Source organism: Polypterus senegalus, chromosome 10, assembly GCF_016835505.1.
Source record: "Polypterus senegalus isolate Bchr_013 chromosome 10, ASM1683550v1, whole genome shotgun sequence".
NCBI classification, from domain to species: Eukaryota; Metazoa; Chordata; class Cladistia; order Polypteriformes; family Polypteridae; genus Polypterus; species Polypterus senegalus.
In genome coordinates this window covers 42,308,787-42,331,380 of record NC_053163.1, presented here as the reverse complement: position 1 = coordinate 42,331,380, position 22,594 = coordinate 42,308,787, and the positions used below count along the sequence as shown (strand labels likewise).

General features: G+C 38.9%; 1 protein-coding gene across 1 annotated transcript in view; it reads left to right on the top strand.

Annotated features, from left to right (window-relative positions):
* taf9 (TAF9 RNA polymerase II, TATA box binding protein (TBP)-associated factor) overlaps nt 1–10,849 on the top strand; it is an 80,513-nt gene extending 69,664 nt beyond the window's left edge. Inside the window, exon 7 of the mRNA XM_039765768.1 lies at nt 9,351–10,849. Coding sequence (XP_039621702.1) covers nt 9,351–9,517 — 167 coding nt within the window. The 3' untranslated portion in view covers nt 9,518–10,849. The remainder of the gene's footprint in view (nt 1–9,350) is intronic.
* The last annotated feature ends 11,745 nt before the right edge of the window (nt 10,850–22,594 follow it).

The following is a 22,594-nucleotide window of genomic DNA, read 5'->3' as shown; positions in this document are numbered from 1 at the left end:
CGTTGCTGAGTTCACCAGTGCTTGCTTTCTTTCTCAGGATGTACCAAACTGGAGATTTTGCCACTCGTAATATTGTAGCAATTTCTCGGATGGGTTTTTTCTGTTTTCTCAGCTTAAGGATGGCTTCTTTCACCTGCATGGAGAGCTCCTTTGACCACATGTTGTCTGTTCACAGCAAAATCTTCCACATGCAAGCACTACACCTCAAATCAACTCCAGGCCTTTTATCTGCTTAATTGATAATGACATAATGACGGACTTGCCCACACCTGCGCATGAAATAGTCGTTGAGTCAATTGTCCAATTACTTTTAAGTCCCTGAAATGAAGGGATTGTGTTAAAAAAATGCTTTAGTTGTCTTACATTTTTATGCAATTGTTTTGTTCACCCCACTGAGTTAAAGCTGAAAGTCTGCACTTGAACTGCATCTGAGTTGTTTCATTTAAAATTCATTGAGGTAATGTACAGAAACAAAATTAGAAAAAAAAGTTGTCTCTGTCCAAGAATTTATGGACCTAACTATTATTTACCCTATACAATTCCAGACACCTCACACCCAGATAAACAGACTTGAGCTAGGAGAACTTCAGCTGCATCAGTGGGGGTTGGGATAGCAGGCTGCTTGTGCTGATTGACACCTTTGCAAAACAAAGATGTTGATTAGGAAGTGCAAAGGAATTTAAGATAGCCCGGCATTATGACTTTTTTCGTAGGCTTCAGGGATTCTGGTGTTAGAGGTTAGCAGGTACATAAATAAAACCCTTTTTGCATATCTTTAAATAGTCACTTCACACTAGGGAAATTAAGGACTTGGAAGTAGGCAGATATTATCCTGTTATATAAAAAAGGGTGACTGGGCAGATCCAAGCAACTGTAGGCTAGTAAACTTCATGTGCTTCACAGGTAACTTAATTGTAGGAATTACAGTGCAGTGAATAGAGACTGTTACTTTAAAATGAGTTAATCAAGATCACGCAGATATTTTTCTTTGCATAGAGAACAATAGAATAAGTTACCAAGTAGTGTGGTAGACAGTAGGACTTTGGAAGAATTAAGTGGATTAGACTAGCAAGCTTTATTGGGCGGAATGGCCTGTTCTTGTCTGTATTGTTCTAACATTATAATATATTTTGTAGATATATTATAGAATATATAGCTCATATACCATACAGCATATTTTATTAAGTATGCATGAGTCATTAATGAATAGAGAATTTGTAAGTTAGATTGTCAAAGGACTAAATCACGACATTAAAAAGAAATAAAATTTCTCTGATCTGCCAAGCATAAAAGTTTAGGTAGTGTTTTTACAGGAGACTTGCTTGATAAATCCTTTATTCTATTTATTTTTTTATTTTATTTTTTTTATTTTATTGGAATCCATGTAAAGCAATCAAGTTTTTACAAATAGAAAAATTAAGTTAAGAACAGATCGATCCCTACCCCTGAGAGAGAGAGCGTGCAAGCTAAACGGCGTAAAATTTAAGGCTTGTAAACATACCTAAATTAATAAATTCTCTGTGCTTCATGAACTTATATTAAAATATTACTGATTAGATCCTGCCATGTTTTGAAAAAAGTCTGTACGGATTTTTTCCAATTTCAAATAGTATAACACATCAGTTTCCCACTGAATTAAGAGGAGAGTTTGGGTTCTCCCAGTTTATCAGAATAAGTCTGCGTGCCAAAAGTGTAGTGAATGCAATCACAATTTGTTTGTCTTTCTCCACTTTAAGCCCCTCTGGAAGAAACCCATTCTATTTATAATAAGAAAACTAGAGGTGTTGCAATTTTAATCCATTACTCAATCCTGCTTATAGCAGCAGATGTAGTATCTGATTGTAAATGGTAGTATGTCCTGGTTGCAGGGAACTTACTCAACTCTAAAGTAACTTTGGTAAATACATGTGCTCCTGATGTGGGTGATATAAAATAAAAATTAGCAAAATGTATTTGCACTGGTTTTTAATATAATCACTTCTAAAATGATAACTGGAGATTTTAATTGTTTTTTAAATCCAGACGTGGATTGGTCCTCAACACCAACTGTAACATCCTAAAGTGAAAAGAAAATTTTATGATTAATTGGAAATCATAATCTTTTAAATACAAGATAATTTTGATATCCAAATTCAAGAAAATAATGCTTCTTCTCACCTGTACATCATAGTTAGTCAATAATTTATTATTTCTTCATGGATAATAACTTTGCCCAATATTAAATATTTAAGTACAACATTATTGTCATCTCCGAGCACGCATCTCTAATTCTAAAGCTTACATCACTGTGCCCTACATTACTCCTCTTACGACTGGCATCTTAATTCCCTGTAATTAGCAGAAGGAACATTATATCAAATTTATCTCCAATCAAACTGACTAGTTTTTGGAATGCTTCCTCAGATGTTACGGCAGGGACACTCTGTGAAACTATGAAGGCTGTTTTAAGAGGGCAAATTAATTTTATCAGTTAGATATGAAATAAACTAGTCTAGAAAAGAGTCAGAACTGACTAAAGATTTCCAGAATAGATCACAAATAGGCTAGGTTTCCTTATTAAGTTTTCTGTTAGAAACAACTATTTTTACAATCCAAATATAATTTCTTAACAACAAAAGAAACTGAGCACTTTTATATAAAAAAGTGACATTGTTATTGCAAACAGAGAGAGCAGGGTAATAAGATTCTACCTTAACCAATGCACAATCAGAATGTTTGTAGTTTAATAACAGATATATCAACACAACTGGAGGCAAGTAAAGCAGCTTAAAAAGAGAGCACTGACATTTAAAGTATACTACAAATCAATGTTTCTCAACCACTGGGTTGCAGCCTGCCGCCAGTAGATCGCAAGTTGCTATTGTTTGTAATGTTAGTGGGTTATCATCCCAGTCACGTTAATGGATCCTTTAATAACTATTTTTTCCTAAGAAAACTATAGACTTACTATAATGTGTATCGTATAGTCCAGTTTCACTCCCGAATAATGACATTAAGATACTTGTGAAAGTCTTTGCTTGCTTGGTTTGAGAAAGTGCATCCCTTAGTAAGACACTCATCTTCAAACCTTCAGCTCCTGTTCAATGTAATAAATCTTACCCTATTGCAACCCTCGCTTCCGAGTGACCAGATGTTTTAAATGTGTATTAATGCAGAAAATAAATGCCTTTGATAAAGTTAGTTGTGATTATCTGTTTACTGCGCTCTGTAGGTTTAGTTTTGGCCCCAATATATCTGTATGGCTTGAACAACTTTATACTAGTTCAGAAATGTCAGTTTGTATTAATCACACAAACTGACATTTCTTCAAATTAGAATGAGGCACTCCACATGTGTGCCCACAAACACCAATACTTTTTGCATCAGCCATAGAGCCACTGGCTGTTCATCTCCAGAAGAAACTAAAGAGTAGATTATAAGAGGACTCGAACAGAAAATATCAGTATTTGCAGACTATGTTGTGCTCCCCCTATCTCTAAACCTGAGCCCAGACACCCTGCAAAGGAAGCTGGTTTCTACAGCTTGTATCCGCAGTCTACTTCTTTTGTAAACTTGCACACGGCTCGTGACCATAGGTTAAGCATTGGAACATAGATCGACAGGTAAATAGAGATCTTCACCTTTTGGCTCAGCTCCCTCTTCACTATAACTGACCAGTACAGTGTCCACATTTACTATAGACACCATTCCAACCCACCTATTGATCTCCCATTTCTTTCTTCCCTCACTTATGAATATGATCTTGAGATATTTAAACTCTTCTTCTTGAGGTTGAACCCATATAGGGCATCCCACCCTTTTATAGCTGAGAACTTCGACCTTGGACTGGAAGGTGCTAATCCACAAGCCCCAGTGTTTGTTGAAGGGTACAGCCTGATGGTTAGCTGAACCACATCATCTTCAAAAAGCAGAGGTGTAATCTTGAGGCCACCAAACTGGATACCCTCCACCCATTGACTCTGCCTAGAATTTCTTTCAGTGAAAATTATGAACAGAAACAGTGACAAAAGGCAGGTCTGGCAGAGTCCCACTCCCACTGGAATGAATCTGACTTGCTGCTAGCAATGCAAACCAAGCTTTTGCTCTGGGTGTTCCACAGCTGAACACCTTGCAACAGTTGACCCAGTACCTCATATTCCCGAAGCACGTCCCACAGATCACCCCAAACGATATAGTCATATGCCCTATCCAAGTCCACAAAACACATTTAGACTGGTTGGTCATACTTCCATGAACACTCCAGAATCCGTGAAAAGTTTAAAAGCTAGTCCTGTATTCTGTGCCCAGGATGAAATCTGCATTGTACGTCCTGAATCCAAGGCTCAACCAACATCAGAATCTTCCTTTCCAGAACCTAAGCATAGGCTTATCCAGGGAGGCTGAGAAGTGCGATTCCTCCTAAAGCTGGAATACACCCTCTGGTCCCCTTTCTTAAAGAAGGGGACCTCACCAGCCTCTTTTTGCCAATCCAGAGGCTCTGTCTCTGACATCCACACATTACTGAAGCGGTGTGTCAGTCACGATTGCCCAACAACATCCAGAACCTTTAGGAACTCCGGGCAAATATCTTCCTCTTCCAGAATCCTGCCACAGGAAGAGCTCTTTTCTTTATTATTTTTTTTAATAACTACCTCCGTCTTTCTCAGAATCTCCTGTCTCTGCTTCCTCAAAGGAAGGTGTGTTAATGGGGTTTAGGTGGTCCTCGAAGTTCTCTTCACCACCCAACTGTTTTGTCAGGCACTCCAACCCTGCTATTAGCCACAAAGGTGAAGCACTGCTTCTCCTTTTCTGAGTCACCTTGACCGAATTGCTTTGAGCACAACTGAAAATAATTTTCCATGGCCTAGCTAAACTGCTGTCAGACCTACATTTTTGCTTCTGCCATTGCCACAGTCCGCTTCCCTATCTGTACCTGTTAGCTATCTGTAAAGTTTTACAAGCTCACCAAGCTCAAAAGGATGCCTCCTTCTTCAGTCCTTTTCTTCTGGCATCCCCCACTGGGTTTTGGGACTTACTACCATGATAGGCACCATTGACTTTATGTTTGCAGATCTGTGCAACCACCTCGGAATGTAGTCGCAGAACGTGGCACATTTGGGATCAATGTCCCCAGCCTCTCTCAGAATGTAAGAGAAATTCATCCGGAGGTGCAAATTGAAAATCTGCCTGATGGAGGCATCTGCTAAATGCTCCCAGCACAATATCATTATAGATTTTTGCCTTCTGATCCAACTCTCAACCAAGTAGTGATCAGCTGACACCATAGGGCACTCTGGTACCAATTGTACTTATAAACACTTATTCATGAACATAGTGTAGGATAAACTGACTAGCACAGTAGTCCAATAACAAAGCATATAGGTTCAGATCAGGTAGGCCGTTCCTCCCAGGTGCACCCCTCCAGGTTTCACTTTTCATACCAACATGTGCATTAAATTCCCCCAGAACAATAATATAGATTCCAGTGGAAGCACCTTCCAGCACATAACTCATCCCCCCACCCCCAAGGTCTCCTAAAAGGCCAAGTGCTCAGTTCCACTTATCTGCACATACATATTGTATACATGGTTATCCCATTTTCAGGGACTTAAACGTATTTGGACAAACTAACATATTAATGAATATAATGATAATTTTCAATACTTGGTTGAAAGTAATTTCCAGTCAATGACTGCCTAAAGTCTGTAACCAATGGCTATCTCTAAATGCTGGGTTTCTACCCTGCTGTTGCTCTGCCAGAGCTTTACTGCAGCTGTCTTCAAGTGCTGCTTGTTCGAAGGACTTTCTGACTTCTGCTTTGAAGTGCATGTCCATTTGGGGTGAGGTCAGTTGGTTGAATAGGCCATTGAAGAATATTCCACTTCTATGCCTTGAAAAACACTTAGTTTGCTTGCACAGTATGTTTTGGCTCATTGTCCATGGGGTTTAGTTGGAAAGAGTACTTCAAGGACATCCTATTTCGTCAGGTGAGGTCTGTGGCACTCCAACCCTGCTATTGACTGCAAAGAAGCATCATCCTATCAGTTTTGCAACATTTGTTTAAATCTGAGCAGACAGGATAGCGCAGAAATCATCCTGCTACTTCTGTCAGCAGTTACATGACATCAATAAACACTAGTGACCCACTTTACTTGGTAGCCACTCATGCCTGTACCATAACACTGCCTCTTCCATGTTTAACAGATGATTTAGTATGCTACTGATCATGTGACGTTCATTTTCTTTTCCATACTCTTCTGTCAGTCATTCTGGTGCATAATTTTTCCCAAACTGGACTGGTTTTTAAAAACTATTTCCAGTTAAAGTCTGTGTCCTTCCTATGTTTGAGTATTACCAGTGGTTTGCACCTTGTGGTAAACCCTCTCTATTTACTTTCATGAAGTCTTCCCTTGATTGTACAATTTGGCAGTGATATGCATACCTTCCAGAGAGTGTTCTTGGTTTAGCTAAATGTTGTGAAAGGAGTTATACTTCTCCACAGAGAGAATTCTGAGGTCATCCATTAATTTATTTATGTGTTCTAGTTTTTTAACTTTATAAATTATTTTATTTGTCTGTTGCAGTACAATTTCAGAGTTTTATAAACGTGAAACTCTCTAGAGGACTATCTGTGCTAGTCTATCAAAGGGCAGTGCTAGTACTAGGGAATAAGTACACTTCAATATCTGCCACCAAATGTTCTTTTCCCAATACAAAAGTAAACTTCATATTTTTAAAGCTGTTTTCACAGAACTATTTTTACACACTGGCTGTGCTGTGGCAATGGCCTTCTTTATGCCCTGGTGAAAATAACAGATACATACCTCAATACAGCCTCTGAAGTTTTCTTTGCCTACCTTGACTGCACCTTTTGCTTAAGAAATTACTAATTTTGCTTAAATGGATAGCTTACTATATTGTATTAAGTTTTTGTATTCATTTTCTGTGGTGATAATTACCTCTAGGGTATTTTCCGGTAGAGCTGTTTGAATAAGAATAATATGCTTCCTTTGAGTACAGTGTTGGTGTAACTTGAGGTTTTATTAAACATTCTCTATAGCTTTAGAAACTCTTAGTGCGGTTTGTTTATCATTAAACTTATCAGTTCATGCTCTCTGGAATTGATTGTAGACTCTGGCAATGATAGGTCTACCTCCTCGGTAGTGTTATTGGCTTGGCTAAATGTTATGAAGGAATTCTTCTTCACCAAGGACAGAATTCAGCAATCCTCCACCACAGTTGTCTTCCAGGGTTGTTCAGGCCTTCTAGTATTGCTGAGCTCACCAGTGAGTTCCCTCTGTTTAAGAATGTACCAAATGATTGATTTGGCCAGTCTTGGGGCCTCATGTATGTTGTGTATGCCTGTTTTCACACTTGCATCGTGATGTATAAAAGATAAAGTTGGCGTGAAGCCATGCACAGTCTCACGCCAGCTCAAACCTTAGCATACACAAGTTTTCTGCTCGCTTTTGCAAACTGCCGGCACCCAACGTCAAAGCAGTGTTACTGTTCCTGGATGGCTTCCATTTATTTTTTAGATTATCATCCCTGACGCGGCTTTATCAAATACACTGACATTAACCGCATATCATTTTTTAGTTTAAGGCATCTGATTGTAATCAATCTGTAACCATATAATGGTGCACCGAATGGCGAAACTATTCCACTATGAGTGTTTTAACCAACTACATCTGAGTGTGGAATCACAGCTCTACAGCAGCTGATCGGAAAGCTGTCCTGCAGATTGCGTCAAGAGCGGAGAAAATTATCGGGGTACAGCATTGAGCAGATACTGCCTCAAGTCATGCACACAGTCTATTTGAACTTCTCCAATTCAGCAAGCGCTTCAGAGCATTTTCTGCACAAACCTCGCAGTTCAGAAACAGTTTCGTCCCAAGAGCTATAAATGCACCCACTCAGTCCATCAAGTGCTCCCAGTAGAACTGTTTGTACTTATAAGTACAATTACCTAACTAAAACTTTCATTACAGTTGTAATATTGCACAACGTGAGCCACTTAAGCTTTCACATTGTATATTTTTCATTTTTTACCTTATTATTAAATTTGTTTTTGCTGCTGTTTAACCATTTTATAAGAAAATAAGTTCATGGAGGATTTGCTTATTGAATCATCCATCCATCCATTTTACAACCTGTTGAATCTGATCACAGGGTCACAGGGGTCTACTGGAGCCAATCCCAGCCAACACAGGGCGCTAGGCAGGAACCAATCCCGGGCAGGGCGCCAACACACCGCAGCACACACCCACCCACAAACCAAACACACACTAGGGACAATTTAGAATCGCCAATCCACCTAACCTGCATGTGTTTGGACTGTGGAAGGAAACCAGAGGAAACCAACTCAGACATGGGGAGAACATGCAAACTCCATGCAGGGAAGACCTGGGAAGCAAACCCAGGTCTCCTAACTGCAAGGCAGCAGCGCTACCACTGCCACCCCCCAAAGACTTAAATTTACAGGTAGACAACCCTCCAGCATACACTTTCCAAGCCCAGACCCACCCAATGCTTATCACACTGGACAATTCCAAAGTTGATTAGAGCTCAGCCCCTCTCCAAGTTTGGTTGCAGAGTCCTACTGCATATTGCGGTGAGCCTGACTATGATCTAGACAGTACCTCTCCACCCTTCACACAAGCTTGGGTGACTACCTTGTCAGAGAGGTTACATTCCATTTCCCTAGAGTCCGTTTTGGCCACCAGGGATCATGGGTTGCATAAAGGCTTGATTTTGTTACATGAATAAAATAAAAATATGAGATGGGAGTGATAGTGGATTTGAAGGGTGAGTTTTTAGGTGTTTTATACGTAATGCCTTGTAAATAAAATGTATTACTGAAAATGCACAGGTTAGAGAAGAAGGTCTTTTAGAGAAATGTGAAGTTAAAAAGAATACAGACTTGCCATCCTAGATACTTCTGTTATTCTATGACTTGTGCTGTGCTAAGCAGTACATCTCATTTGCTTAATTTCTACGTTTTCTGAATTGTCTTTCCTCACAAGCACATTTTTATAGAATGATGTTAATATATTTGATTGAACCTCTGACTTGATTTTCTGAAATTGTGAAAGTGCTTCTTTGTATCTGGTCCCCAGCAGTGCTTGTTCCTTTTTCATGTTCACCAGTGTAGGTGATGTAAGCTCAGTTGCTTCAGACTCTTGGTTAAGATTGTTCAATTTAAATCATTCTCGTTTCCTTCAAAACATTTCAAATATGAGTATGGAAGCATTTTCTATGTATAAAAAAGCTGTTCTATAATATTTGAGGCTTTATAATATAAACAACATGCAGTTTTGAAAATAAACTTTGCAAATTGTTTGTTTATTCATTGTGTTTTTATTTTTCAGCTGCAACATCTACAAATACAGTTCAGAATGTACTCATTAACCCATCTTTAATTGGTTCAAAAAATATTGTCATCACAACAAATATGGTTTCTTCGCAAACGTCAAGTAATGAAGCAAATTCCTTAAAAAGGAAACATGAAGATGATGATGATTATGATGCTTTATGACCCGTCAGTTGTCTGCAAAAAGATGTCTATGAAGTTGTTGTACCTGGTTTTAAATGTTAGAAGGCTAACCCTCTGTTAATTGTATTGTAATTATTTAGTTTTAAAAAAGCATATTACACAAGTTGAATGTAGAGGATAGTAGATGTTAACAGGAGCATAACTGTATATGATGTGAATCTCTGAATTGAAAAAAAGTTTATAAACTGTTCAATGATTTCCTAAGTCTTTTACATATTTTTTTTTTTTAATTCTGTTAATGTCTTAAAAATACATTTAGGCTGTATTTATGTATTAAGGAGAACACATTAACTATTTGATAACTTTAATTGGACTGCCACCTGTTTGGTGTCATATTCCAGGCACTCAATGTAGGCTGTTTAAACAGTGTTGTAAAGCTCGAAATACATTTTACACTTTTGAACAGATACTGAGTATTCTGTAATTTTAGGTAATTCTAAATTGTACAGAGACAGTAAAATATCCATATTTTTTGAAGAATACTATCTGGTGTCTCCTACAGATCTTTTCAAAAAGAGTTATGTTGATCCTCAAAATATTTAATTTGTAATTTTTTCAACTTTTTGCATTCAGAGGTTCTGTTTACTGTTAAGTTATTGTTGGTAAGATTACTAATTAAAATTTGAAAGGTGAAGGATTGTTGAAAGCATTCTAGTTTTTTAACTTTATAAATTATTTTATTTGTCTGTTGCAGTACAATTTCACAGTTTTATAAATAGTAAACTCTTTAGAGGATTGTCTGTGCTAGTCTGTCAAAGGGCAGTGCTAGTACTAGGGAATAATTACACTACAATATCTGTCACCAAATTTTCTATTCCCCGAAAAAAGGAGAATTCACATGTTTAAAGCTGTTTTCATGGGACTGTCTTTACACACTGGCTTTGCTGTGGATATGGCCTTCTGCATGCCCTTTTGAAAATTACAGATGCCTACCTCAGTACAGCCTCTGACCACTTTGAATTTCTTTGTCTACTTTTGACTACACCTTTTTCTTCAGAAATTACAAATTTTCTTAGGTTGGTACAATAGCTTATTGTATTGTTAAGTTTTTGTAGTACCATGTATAGTTGCGTATAAGTCTGGTCTTGAAACCCAAAAAATCAATCATAAAATCAGACCCCGACTTGTACGCCATTTAAAAATACGACTATTTATTTATTTATTTTTAATTTTGTACATCTTCTAGCTTATTCTCGCACCAGTTTCTCAGACACCTCAAATTTTCTTGCAGCAGCGCATTTACCAATTTCTTTCGCCAGTTCATCAACTTTTAATTTTAAACCAGTTTATTATTTTCTGATCGAATGCTCCATCATAGATAAGGGATGCTCTTACGATAAAGGTGTATGAGGGTGTGAGATACAAAAATCATAAAACTGTGCAAACGTCACTTCGGAATAGTTTGGGTATTACCATGTGGTCACGTAAGCACAATACATTGGGAAAATAAAAGGCAGTGTGCTCTGTGGTTACTCTGTCAGGTGGGCGTTAGCATATCATAATCTCTTGGAGTTTTCCGCATTCAACTTATACAACTGACATCCTAAAATACTGGAAATTATATGGTAAAATCAAGCCTCAAATTATTAGCGGGAGAAATTAAACGTGATTACATGGGGTAATTTTCTGTGGTGATTGTCACCTCTAGGGTATTTTCTGCTAGAGCTGTTTGAGCAAAATTAATGTTTCCTTTGAGTACGGTGTTGGTATAAGGATCCTGAGGTTTTATAACACTTTCTCTATAGACCTAGAAACTCTTAATGCAAGTTTGTTTACCATTAAACTAATCAATTCATGATATCTGAAATGTGATTACAAACTAAATTTGTATTACTTAACCACTTTTATCTGACAGATGCATATGGTGATTTTTCTTTTATATTATAAAGTGCCTCACTGTTGCTAATAGTAACATTGTATAACATTTTTTTAACAAATTTTCAAGGGGATTGGGGCTTGTTTATATTCAGCAGAAAGCCAAACATCATGGTAATGACATTACTATAAGACAGATATTAAAAAAAAATTGAACACTTAATGATTTCAGAGTTTTGAGTATTTTCACTAGCTTCCACTATTTTTTCCCTAGAGGCCCTAATTTCTAGTGTCATGTATTTTCCAAATGAAACCAACCCTCTTTTTCTTTCTAAACTCTTGACCCTTTCAGTCTTTTTGCTTACTGTCCTCATCAGTGCTCATTCTAGAAGGTGTGATGCATATATTGATTTCTTCATTTCTGCACTGATATTTACCTTTTTTACAGGTACAGGTGATGGGCATTAATTTAAACATTACAGATGGTATTTTCAGTGTATTCCTACAGTGCCATCCATAATGTTTGGGACAAAGATGTATTTTTCCTTGATTTACCCCTCTGCTCTACAGTTTAAAATTACAAATCAAATACTTCGGATGTGGTTAAAGTGCACATTTCAAATTTTAATTTAAGACTATTTGCATACATTTTGGTCATAGCATATAGAAAATGACACATTTTATACAGGGTCCTTCCATTTCAGGGTACAATAATGTTTGAGACAATTGGTGTCACAGGTGTTTGACTACCCAGGTGTGTTTCATTGCTTCATTAGTGCAGCCAAACATACCTAGGCTGTCTTCTACCCTTTGGAGTCTGCAGTTGCCATTGTTCAACAGGAGGATAAGAACTGTGCCTGTGAAAGTCGGAGAGTCCATTATGAGGCTGAAAAGCAAGAACAGAAATATTAGAGACATCGGTGAAACCTAAACCTTAGGGTTTACCAAAGGTTAAGTGGAAAGTACACTATTTAGCTTGGTAATCACAAAGGGACTGGTAGGCCAAGGAAGACCTCCACTGCTGATGACAGAAGAATTCTCACTGTGGTAAAGAAAAAACATCAAACTCCTCCTGTCTGACAAATCAATCAGTACAGATTTATACTGTATGTGTTGGAGACTACTTTATGCTGAAGGGTTCATGAACAGAAATACTGTATAGAGGCCACACTGCATGATGCAAACCACTAGTTAGTCACATCAACAGGCCAGATTATACAGTAGTTTGCAAAAAGTACTTAAAAGAACCCACAGAATTCTGGTTAAAGGTCTTTTGGACAGACAAGATTAAGTTTACATGTATGGATGGATGTATTGGAGTGATGGCAAGAGCAGAGTGTGGAGATGAAATGAACTGCACAAGATCCATAGTATACTACCTCATCTATTAAACATGGTGGCAGCGAAGTGGTGTTATGGCTTGGGCATGTAAGGCTGCTACAGGGTATTGGCACACTTACCTTCATTGATGATAGTGCCCTTCATATGCCATCTCCCCTTGTCCTCCTATTAAGGAGGCATCCCTCACAATATGGGTATTTGTAGAATGCAAATGAGAGGCACACTCTTTGTTTACACGAAGGAAGAGCTATTCACAATCTGAACAAAGAGACACCCTGGCAGAGCACAGCACGATCCAAAAGAACTGAGGAGCTGGTATTGGGGATGCAGGGCTGGTGCCAAGTTAAAGGTGAAGGTTGTGAACAAATGCACGCAATATAAACCATCTCTTCTCTCGGTGGCAATAGGGAAAGTAAATTCACTGGTCAACAAGATGAATGAGTTGGCAGCACTATTTAAAAACCATTGGGTCTATCAGAAGTGCAGTTTGTTGAGTCTGAAAGGAAGCATGGATGTGAGCATTTACATTCTGGGCTTCACAAATGTAAAAGCTGGCAAGTAAATGCTATTGCAAAAGCAAAGGTTGGGGATTTGCACTTTTTGTTAACATCAGATGGTATAACTTGGGGGCATGCAATAGTTAAGGAAATAATGTAATGTTGGGGACATTGAACTATTAGCTGTGGGTGTCTGTCTGTCCATAGTACATGCCCAGGGAGTTTTCTCATGCCATTGTAGTTTACATTACTCCAAGGCTGGATGCAGGGAAGGCATGTGACATCATACTCAAAACCATCGCAAGACTCCAGATGCAAAACCCAGAGGCTTTCATTGCCATTTCTGGTGACTTCAATCATACTTCACTGGACTCGGCTCTGACTTCCTTATTTCAGAATGTTGACTTTCCCACCAGAAAGAACAGGACAATTGACTACTGGAGCTCTAGAACACCGCTGAGACCTGTCTCCAATGAAGGGGTTAATGTGGAATGAGTCAAGATGTATAAATACAGTCCTGATCAAAAGTTTAAGACCACTTGAAAAAAGGCAAAAAATCATATTTTGCATGGTTGGATCTTAACAAGGTTCCAAGTAGAGCTTCAACATGCAACAAGAAGAAATGGGAGTACGACAAAACATTTTTTGAGCATGCAATTTAATGAAAACAATGATTAAACTGAAACAGGCTGTTTTACAGCTGATCAAAAGTGTAGGACCACACCTCCAAAAAAAACCCGTAAACCCCCCCAAAACAGAAATCAAACTTCCAAACATGAACTCAGTACTGAGTAGCTCCACCGTAATTGTTGATCACTTCAGAAATTCATTGTGGCATGCTTGATGCAAGCGTTTCCATGAGGTGAGTGGGAACATTTCTCCAAGTGGTGAAGATGGCCACACGAAGGGCATCTACTGTCTGGAACTATTGTCCATTTTTGTAAACTTCCCTTGCCATTCATCCCCAAAGGTTCTCGATTGGATTTAGATCAGAGGAACAAGCAGGATGGGCCAAAAGAGTGATGTTATTCTCCTGGAAGAAGTCCCTTGTCCTGCGGGCATTGTGTACTGTAGCGTTGTCCGGTTGAAAAACCCAGTCGTTACCACACAGAAGAGGGCCCTCAGTCATGAGGAATGCTCTCTGCAACATCTGGACATAGCCAGCGACCGTTTGATGCCCCTGCACTTCCTGAAGCTCCATTGTTCCACTGAAGGAAAAAGCACCCCAGACCATTATGGTGCCCCCTCCACTGTGGCGCGTAGAAAACATCTCAGGTGGGATCTGCTTGTCATGCCAGTAACGCTGGAAACCATCAGGACCATCAAGGTTAAATTTTTTCTCATCAGAGAATAAAACTTTCTTCCACCTTTGAATGTCCCATGTTTGGTGCTCTCTTGCAAAGTCCAAACGAGCAGTTCTGTGGCATTCAAGGAGATGAGGTCTTTGAAGACGTTTTTTGTTTTTGAAGCCCTTCAGTCTCAGATGCCGTCTGATGGTTATGTGGCTGCAGTCAGCATACAGTAACGGCCTTAATTTGGGTCGAGGATCGTCCAGTGTCTTGACGGACAGCCAATTGGATCCTCCGGCTCAGTGCTGGTGAAATTTTTTTGGGTCTTCCGCTTGACTTTTTTGTTCCATAACCCTCAGGATCATTTAAGAAATTCCAAATGACTGTCTTACTGCGTCCCACCTCAACAGCGATGGCGCACTGTGAGAGACCCTGCTCTATGCAGTTCAACAACCCGACCACGTTCAAAAATGGAGAGTTTTTTTGTCTTTGTCATCAGAACGTGTGACTACCTGACAGAAAATGACAATGAATCCACATCTTTGCACAGAGTTGGCCTTTTAAAGGCATGTGGTCCTAAAATCTTGATCAGCTGTAAAACAGCCTGTTTAAATTTAATCGTTATTTTCAATTAAATGAATGCTCAAAAAATGTTTTGTCTCACTCCCATTTCTTCTTGTTGCATGTTCAAGCTCTACTTGGAACCTTGTTAAGATCCAACCATGCAAAATATGATTTTTTGCCATTTTTCAAGTGGTCTTAAACTTTTGATCAGGACTGTACCTTGGAGTGCAGTTTTATGATAGGCTGGACTGCTCAGAGAACACAAAAGCTGTGTTCAGGAAGTGGTAAAGCTGGCTGTGTTTTCTGAGGAAGCTGGTCGTCTTTAACATATTTAAGAAACTCCTGCAGATGTTCTATCAGTCAGTGGTTGCCAGTACTTTCCTCTGCTGTGGTGTGCTGGCAGGGGTGGGGTGCTTGAAGAAAAGAGATGCTGATTGTATTGCTAAGCTGATCAGGCAAGTAGGATCTGTGGTTGGCATGGGAATAGACTATCTGGTGATAGTGGTAGAGAGGAGGACACTATACACCAAATTAATTAAGCAGAGGAATTTGTTTAGTCATAGGCACACAACTTCAATATGGATAGATACAAAAGGTCTTGTATCCCCAGAGCCCTTAAGACTTGTACCTTTTCCCAAATGGGGCAAGGGGTGGTTGAGTTCAGGGCCTGGTGCTCCTCCTCTTCTTATAAGCTATATTAGCTACTAGCAAAATACCCGCGCTTTGCAGCAGAGAAGTAATGTGTTAAAGAAGTTATGAAAAAGAAAAGGAAACATTTTAAAAATAACGTAACATGATTGTCAATATACAGTAATTGTTTTGTGAGTGTTATGAGTGTTGCTGTCATCAAGGATTTGATTATCATTATTTCTTTCAATCAGGTTCGTATTTGGAGGATGTGTTGTGTTCAAGTTACATTCCGTGTTTGTCAACCGTTGTAAAGATAACAGGTTTCATTCATCGAAGTGTTCACTACCCAAATCGGTACTCGTGAATCTAAGATGTTTAACAGGCATTCCCGGTATTAAGTTGTGAATTTGCCTGTGAATATTTAGTGGCAGAGTGTCTATGAACGTAATTTAAACTTAAGCTTTACACCTTGCCCTCCTATTGATATGTCTACAAAGGCTTGTTCAGATTCAGAGGGTTGTTCCTTTCCTACTGCATCAATAAACAGCTCGTCTTCCTCTTTATCTGAGACATCACACACTGCATGCACGGGTTTACCTTTTCCAGTAATGCAAACTTTAGCGAAGTGGTTCAATTTACCACATTTTTTACACTGTCTTCCTTTAGCTGGACATTGACTTTTTCCACCCTGTGCTTTGTTTCCTCAGTATATTCACTTATGAATATGCTTGTATGCGTCACACACTTCATATTCTTTTGCTGCTTTCTCAATTGTGTAATGCGTTTTTTGTTCAGTGCTCTTTGGAGCTCTTGCTTTTGTCTGCATACTGCGTTCACAGTCAGTTCACGTGAGGCATTCGGAGTACATGCATCGAAGGTTCTCAGCTGTGGTTGTGCTATCTCGAGAGATCTTGCGATGTCCACGGCTTTATTTAATGTTAGCTCAGACCTGGCATTTAAAAGTTTCTCTCGCACTTTCACTGAGTTTGTGTCAAACACTATTCTATCCTTGACCATCTCATCTTCATTTGCATAAGCACAGTCCTTCACCAGCAATTTTAACTCCGTTACAAAGTGATCAAAAGTCTCATTTATACCCTGCGTCTTCTCATTGAACTTGTATCTCACGAATATCTCGTGCGATCTTGTGATGTCCACGGTTTTATTTAATGTTAGCTCAGATCCGGCACTTAAAAGTTTCTCTCGCACTTTCGCTGAGTTTGTGCCAAACACTTTTCTATCCATGACCATCTCATCTTCATTTGCATAAGCACAGTCCTTCATCAATGTTAACTCTGTTACAAAGTGATCAAAAGTCTTGTTTATACCTTGCGTCTTCTCACTAAACTTGTACAGTGGAACCTCGGTTCACGAACGTCTCGGTACACGTACAACTCGGTTTACGACCAAAAAGTTCGCCAAACTTTTGCCTCGCTTCACGACCACACACTCTGTATACGAACAAGCCAGTTTCCCTTTCGGTTTGTACATGTTCAGTCTCTCCCTGTGCATTTCCTGTGCAGTGAGCAAGAGAGAGCGAGAGAGCGTGACACACACACACACACACACAGGCAGCGCAAGAGAGACACACACACACACATCATTAATAAACACCAGTGTCCCAGTGCCACTGGCAGCCATGCACACCCAAGCCATCACACTGCCTCCACCGTGTTTTACAGATGATGTGGTATGCTTTGGATAATGAGCTGTTCCACGCCTTCTTCGTACTTTTTTCTTGCCATCATACTGGTAGAGGTTGATTTTGGTTTGATATGTCCAAAGAATGTTTTTTCCAGAACTGTGCTGGCTTTTTTAGATGTTCTTTAGCAAAATTCAATCTAGCCTTTCTATTCTTGAGGCTTATGAGTGGCTTGCACCTTGCAGTGCACCCTCTGTATTTATTTTCATGCAGTCTTCTCTTTATGGTAGACTTGGATATCGATACACCTACCCCCTGGAGAGTGTTGTTCACTTGGTTGGCTGTTGTAAAGGGGTTTCTCTTCACCATGGAAATGAAGGGATTGTGATAAAAAAGTGCTTCAGTTGCCTCACATTTTTATGCAATCTTTTTTTTCAACCCACTGAATTAAAGCTGAAAATCTTCACTTCAGCTCCATCTGAGTTGTTTCATTTAAAATTCATTGTGGTAATGTACAGAACCAAAATTAGAAAAAAGTTGTCTCTGTCCAAATATTTACGGACCTAACTGTATCTATCTATCTATCTATCTATCTATCTATCTATCTATCTATCTATCTATCTATCTATCTATCTATCCATCCATCCCTGGCCTGTGTTGTTGCAAGTGGAGGCTCTGGTAGAAACTGTTAATTCTACTTGTGTTAATCTGTACATCAGTGGCCAAAACTCTGGAAGAATTCAGTATTGGAACTAAGGAAAACAAGATTTCATTGATAATTATTCAGAAAATAAGTGCATCTATGTCAAACAATTTACAATAAACATAATAATTCTTGTGCTTCCATTTGTTGCATCTCAAATATGTAAAACTCTTCTTTCTCGCTATTAAAAAATAAAGAAAGAGACAAAAAAATCCCACATGCATTCATTATTGGTAAGCACAACTCCTGGCCTTGTAATCTATCTATCTATCTATAATCCAACATCTGTCTGTCTGTCCATATTTCATGAGAGAACTACTTAATGGATTTGGATTGGGTTTTTTCTGGAATTTGCTTGGACATTCCAGTTGATTTTGCAACTTCTCTCGTCATGCTGAGCATTATAGTTCACTTATGGTAACCATTTATTTGCACAAATCGGAGAGAGGGACTGTGGGCCAAGTGGAGGGGAGGGGAGCGTGGTCCTCCTCACTCATGTGCCAGCAGCTGTTCGAGTTGCTCTAACTCTCTTCACGTGTTGGAGAGCACCTTGCCGCCGCTTAGCTAGCAATACGTTTGTTCAACAGACATTATCATCTACAGATTGTTAAGGAGTAACGTTTTTGAGAGACAGATCAGAGCTATGTGTGTTTTAGAGGGTAGGTGCTGATTGCCAGAGATATCACGGCCATGTACTCTTCTCCCCATGCAGGGAACGCTCTCATGCCAGAGCTGAACACGGTGAGATACAGTGTTAATGTTTGACGTTGGAGTGTACCTACCTTCTGCTTCACTAGAATTAAATTTTTTTTATTGATTTTTAAAGTTTGTCTTGTTTCACTACATATGGGTGGAGCCATGAGGGACAGCTAGTTTAGAGTAAACCCATAAACCCACCTACTTATGGCACACTTCTCAAATGCACTACTGAAAGTGCTTGAAGTTCACTTTAAAAATATATATACATTAGTTTATATCCTAATTTAATTCACTACAATCAAAAGATATTCTCTTAGACAGAATGTTAGGTTATATAGCACGATGTGTGGAGTACAAGTCCAAGGAGGTTATGCTCAACCTTTATAATGCCCTGGTGAGGCCTCATCTTGAGTACTGTGTGCAGTTGTGGTCTCCAGGCTACAAAAAGGACATAGCAGTACTAGAAAAGGTCCAGAGAAGAGCGACTAGGCTGATTCCAGGGCTACAGGGGTTGAATTATGAGGAAAGATTTAAAGAGCTGAGCCTTTACAGTTTAAGTAAAAGAAGATTAAGAGGTGACACGATTGAAGTGTTTAAAATTATGAAGGGAATTAGTACAGTGGATTGAGACTGTTATTTTAAAATAAGTTCATCAAGAACACAGGGACACAGTTGGAAACTTGTTAAGGGTAAATTTCGCACAAACATTAGGAAGTTTTTCTTTACACAAAGAACAATAGACACTTGGAATAAGCTACCAAGTAGTGTGGTAGACAGTAAGACGTTTGGGACTCGACTTGATGATTTCTTGGAAGAAATAAGTGGATAGGACTGGCGAGCTTTATTGGGCTGAAAGGCCTGTTCTCGTCTAGAGTGTTCTAATGTTCTAGACATGACAATGGTACTGAAAAGAAACAGAAAGGACTTGTTTCAAATGGCATACCTCTGAGTGGATACTGGGCCATCCATTAACATGTTCTCTCAACTCTTTCCACAGCTTTCTTTTAAGAGCTGATCACAAGCATGGCAAAAACAGGACGTTGTTCACACAGACACATCATATACTCACTAAAGATTTACTGTAGGCAAAATAACTTGTTGCATGAGCTCAACCAAAAATGCACAGACTCCTTTTACAAGTGAAAACAACACACCATCCAAGTAGTTGTACAGGCCATCTAGCATGCTGTATATGCTGAAGAAAAAACTTAAGGGGACAAGCCCCCAAAACAAGCAGAAGCTAAAGATGGTTGCAACAGAGGCTTGGAAGAGCATCACTTGGGAAGATCCTTGGCACTTGGAGATGCTTCAGGGTGTATGCCACAAAGTCCTAAATATGACTGCTTTAATATGCCTTCCATTGCTATGTCCCAAACATTAGGGAGTCCTTAAATGGGGGGCCATGTATAAAAAGTGTTGTCTTTTCTAAATGGTGTGACCGAAATGTATGTAAGTACCCTTAAAGTCTGAATTGTTTGATTTGTAATTTTAAACTGTGGAGAAGAGGAGTAAATCGAGGAAAAATGTCTTTGTCCCAGACATTGTGGATGGCAATGTATCTCTGTAACTAAATAAAAATGTTTTCTTTCACAAGCTAAGCAATATGAAAAACAACTGGATTACTCATTTTATTGAGTATTCTTCAAAATTTTTAAGCAGCTTATTTGCAAATCCAGCTATAATTTTAGATAACTGAAGGACATTAATTAATGCAAGTGTGCTTGTGGTACAAGTTATTAATCAAGTATCCTTTTGTTTTTATGTATAGACTAACACACTTTAGTTATAGTTAATTTTTACAGTTTAACAATGAACGTAAAACAATAATCTCAAATGACTTTGCTAACAAGGGCATAGATAAAGTTTCTGTTGGTCTCATTCTTTAATTCAAGGAAAAACACTAACTATGTTAACACAGCATACTCTTCTTAGTGGTTTTGAGGAAGTCCATTCTGTTTTCTCAAATTGCTTTTTTACTGTAATTTCTTTTAATTTACTGTTACTAATTCTTTGCTTTTACTTACAGTGCTGAGTTATCACAGTTTATAGAACTGCTTTCAGATATTTTGTTTCAAGCTAAAATTGTCATTATTTGCACTTAGAGTGAGACATTTCAGGATATCTCTGACTTAAGAGAATCAGAATAAAAGCTTAAAAAACTTTAAAATCAACCTATGGCACCTCACAAGTCACATAAACACTTTTAATAATACAACCTCTACAAAAACAGCTGTCACTTTTGCTATCTTAATTTTACAGCTTCACTTCCACTTTCCACAGTGCCGTAAACCGCCTGATTGGGAGGCTGATTCTGAACTGACCCCTTGCCTTTCTGGTTTTAAACTAAGCAGTGGATGTTAATAATTTCTGAGTTAGTACTTACTCTTTAACACCTGAAACCACCATTTCGGGTCTTCCCACAAAGCCTCGCCCTTCACGAATCACCGACACACGAATGGGGGACAGGGCTCCCTTTGGAGTTTTAGAATGACTATTTGAGGAGTCCTCGATTACTGTAGTGAACCTATCATATCCCATCCATTATCCAACCCGCTAAATCCTAACTACAGGGTCACAGGGGTCTGCTGGAGCCAATCCCAGCCAACACAGGGCACAAGGCAGGAAACAAACCACAGGCAGGACGCCAGCCCACTGCAGGGCACCCACACACACCAAGCACAATTTAGGATCGCCAATCCACCTAACCTACATGTCTTTGGACAGTGGGAGGAAACCGGAGTATCCGGAGGAAACCCATGCACACACGGGGAGAACATGCAAACTCTACACAGGGAGAAGAGAACCCGGGTCTCCTAACTGCGAGGCAGCAGCGCTACCCACTGCACCACTGTGCCGCCCTGAAACACTTGATTTTGTCTTCTAACACGTACAGTAAGTCCTTTTTTGGTGTTTGATTAATTGTAGTGCACACGTCAAGGCATATCCACTATTACTCGCCTGGACTGGATTTGCTTGTTACCATTAATACGCCTTTAACTATTAGCCTAGAGAAAAGGAGAAATGCTGGAATGTAAGCATGACTAATTATTTAAGATTGAACAACTTAATGGTAAAGAATTATTTAGAAACATAAGGAGATTATTTTTTACTCCATTTGGGGAAAAGCAAAGTTTGGGACGCAGGCTGCACTGAGAGAGATCTTTGTGAAGACCACTTTAACAAGATGTCTGCATATCCCTCTAAAATTGGCAAGACCACTGTGGGCCAAACACCTAAGCAGTTATGCTTGAAAGGACCCGTCATAATCATTTGTATCTTTACAGAAAGTACATCTTAATAAGATTTTTAAAATACATTCCTATTTTTTCTGTTACTGATTTTATTGTGTTTTGGTGGCCACTATAGTAAGTTACCAGTGGAAAAACAGCAAGAAAAAGTGTTTAACATAAACGTGTAAAAGTTAAAATGTTATCATGAATACATTTCTCTTGAGAGACCTTGCTGAAGCTTCACTTGTTTTGTTGTACCGTTCCGTATTGTGCATCAGTTTCACTTTTTCATGTCAGTGCCTTTTGACCAATTCACATCATCACCACTATCCCTCAAATCAAGGAATGGTTCAGGCTCAGTTTGCTCTAAAACTGCTTTTACAACTTTTCATCTGCCATTGCATTTTTAGTTGGAGGTTTTATCTCACTCATGAATATTGATGAGTTACCTTAGGGTGGCAAAACACATAGAAATATTCATGACTTTTTGCAGCATGATGTTGTTTCATCCACTTCATGGCTACAGGATACTGTCACAAGCACTATTTGGGCCTAATAATGTAAAGCAGATTATTTCACGTCTCCCCATGTCTGACTTATTGTTTCTTTATAATTACGTAGAATTCTGACCCAGACTTGCTTTATAGCA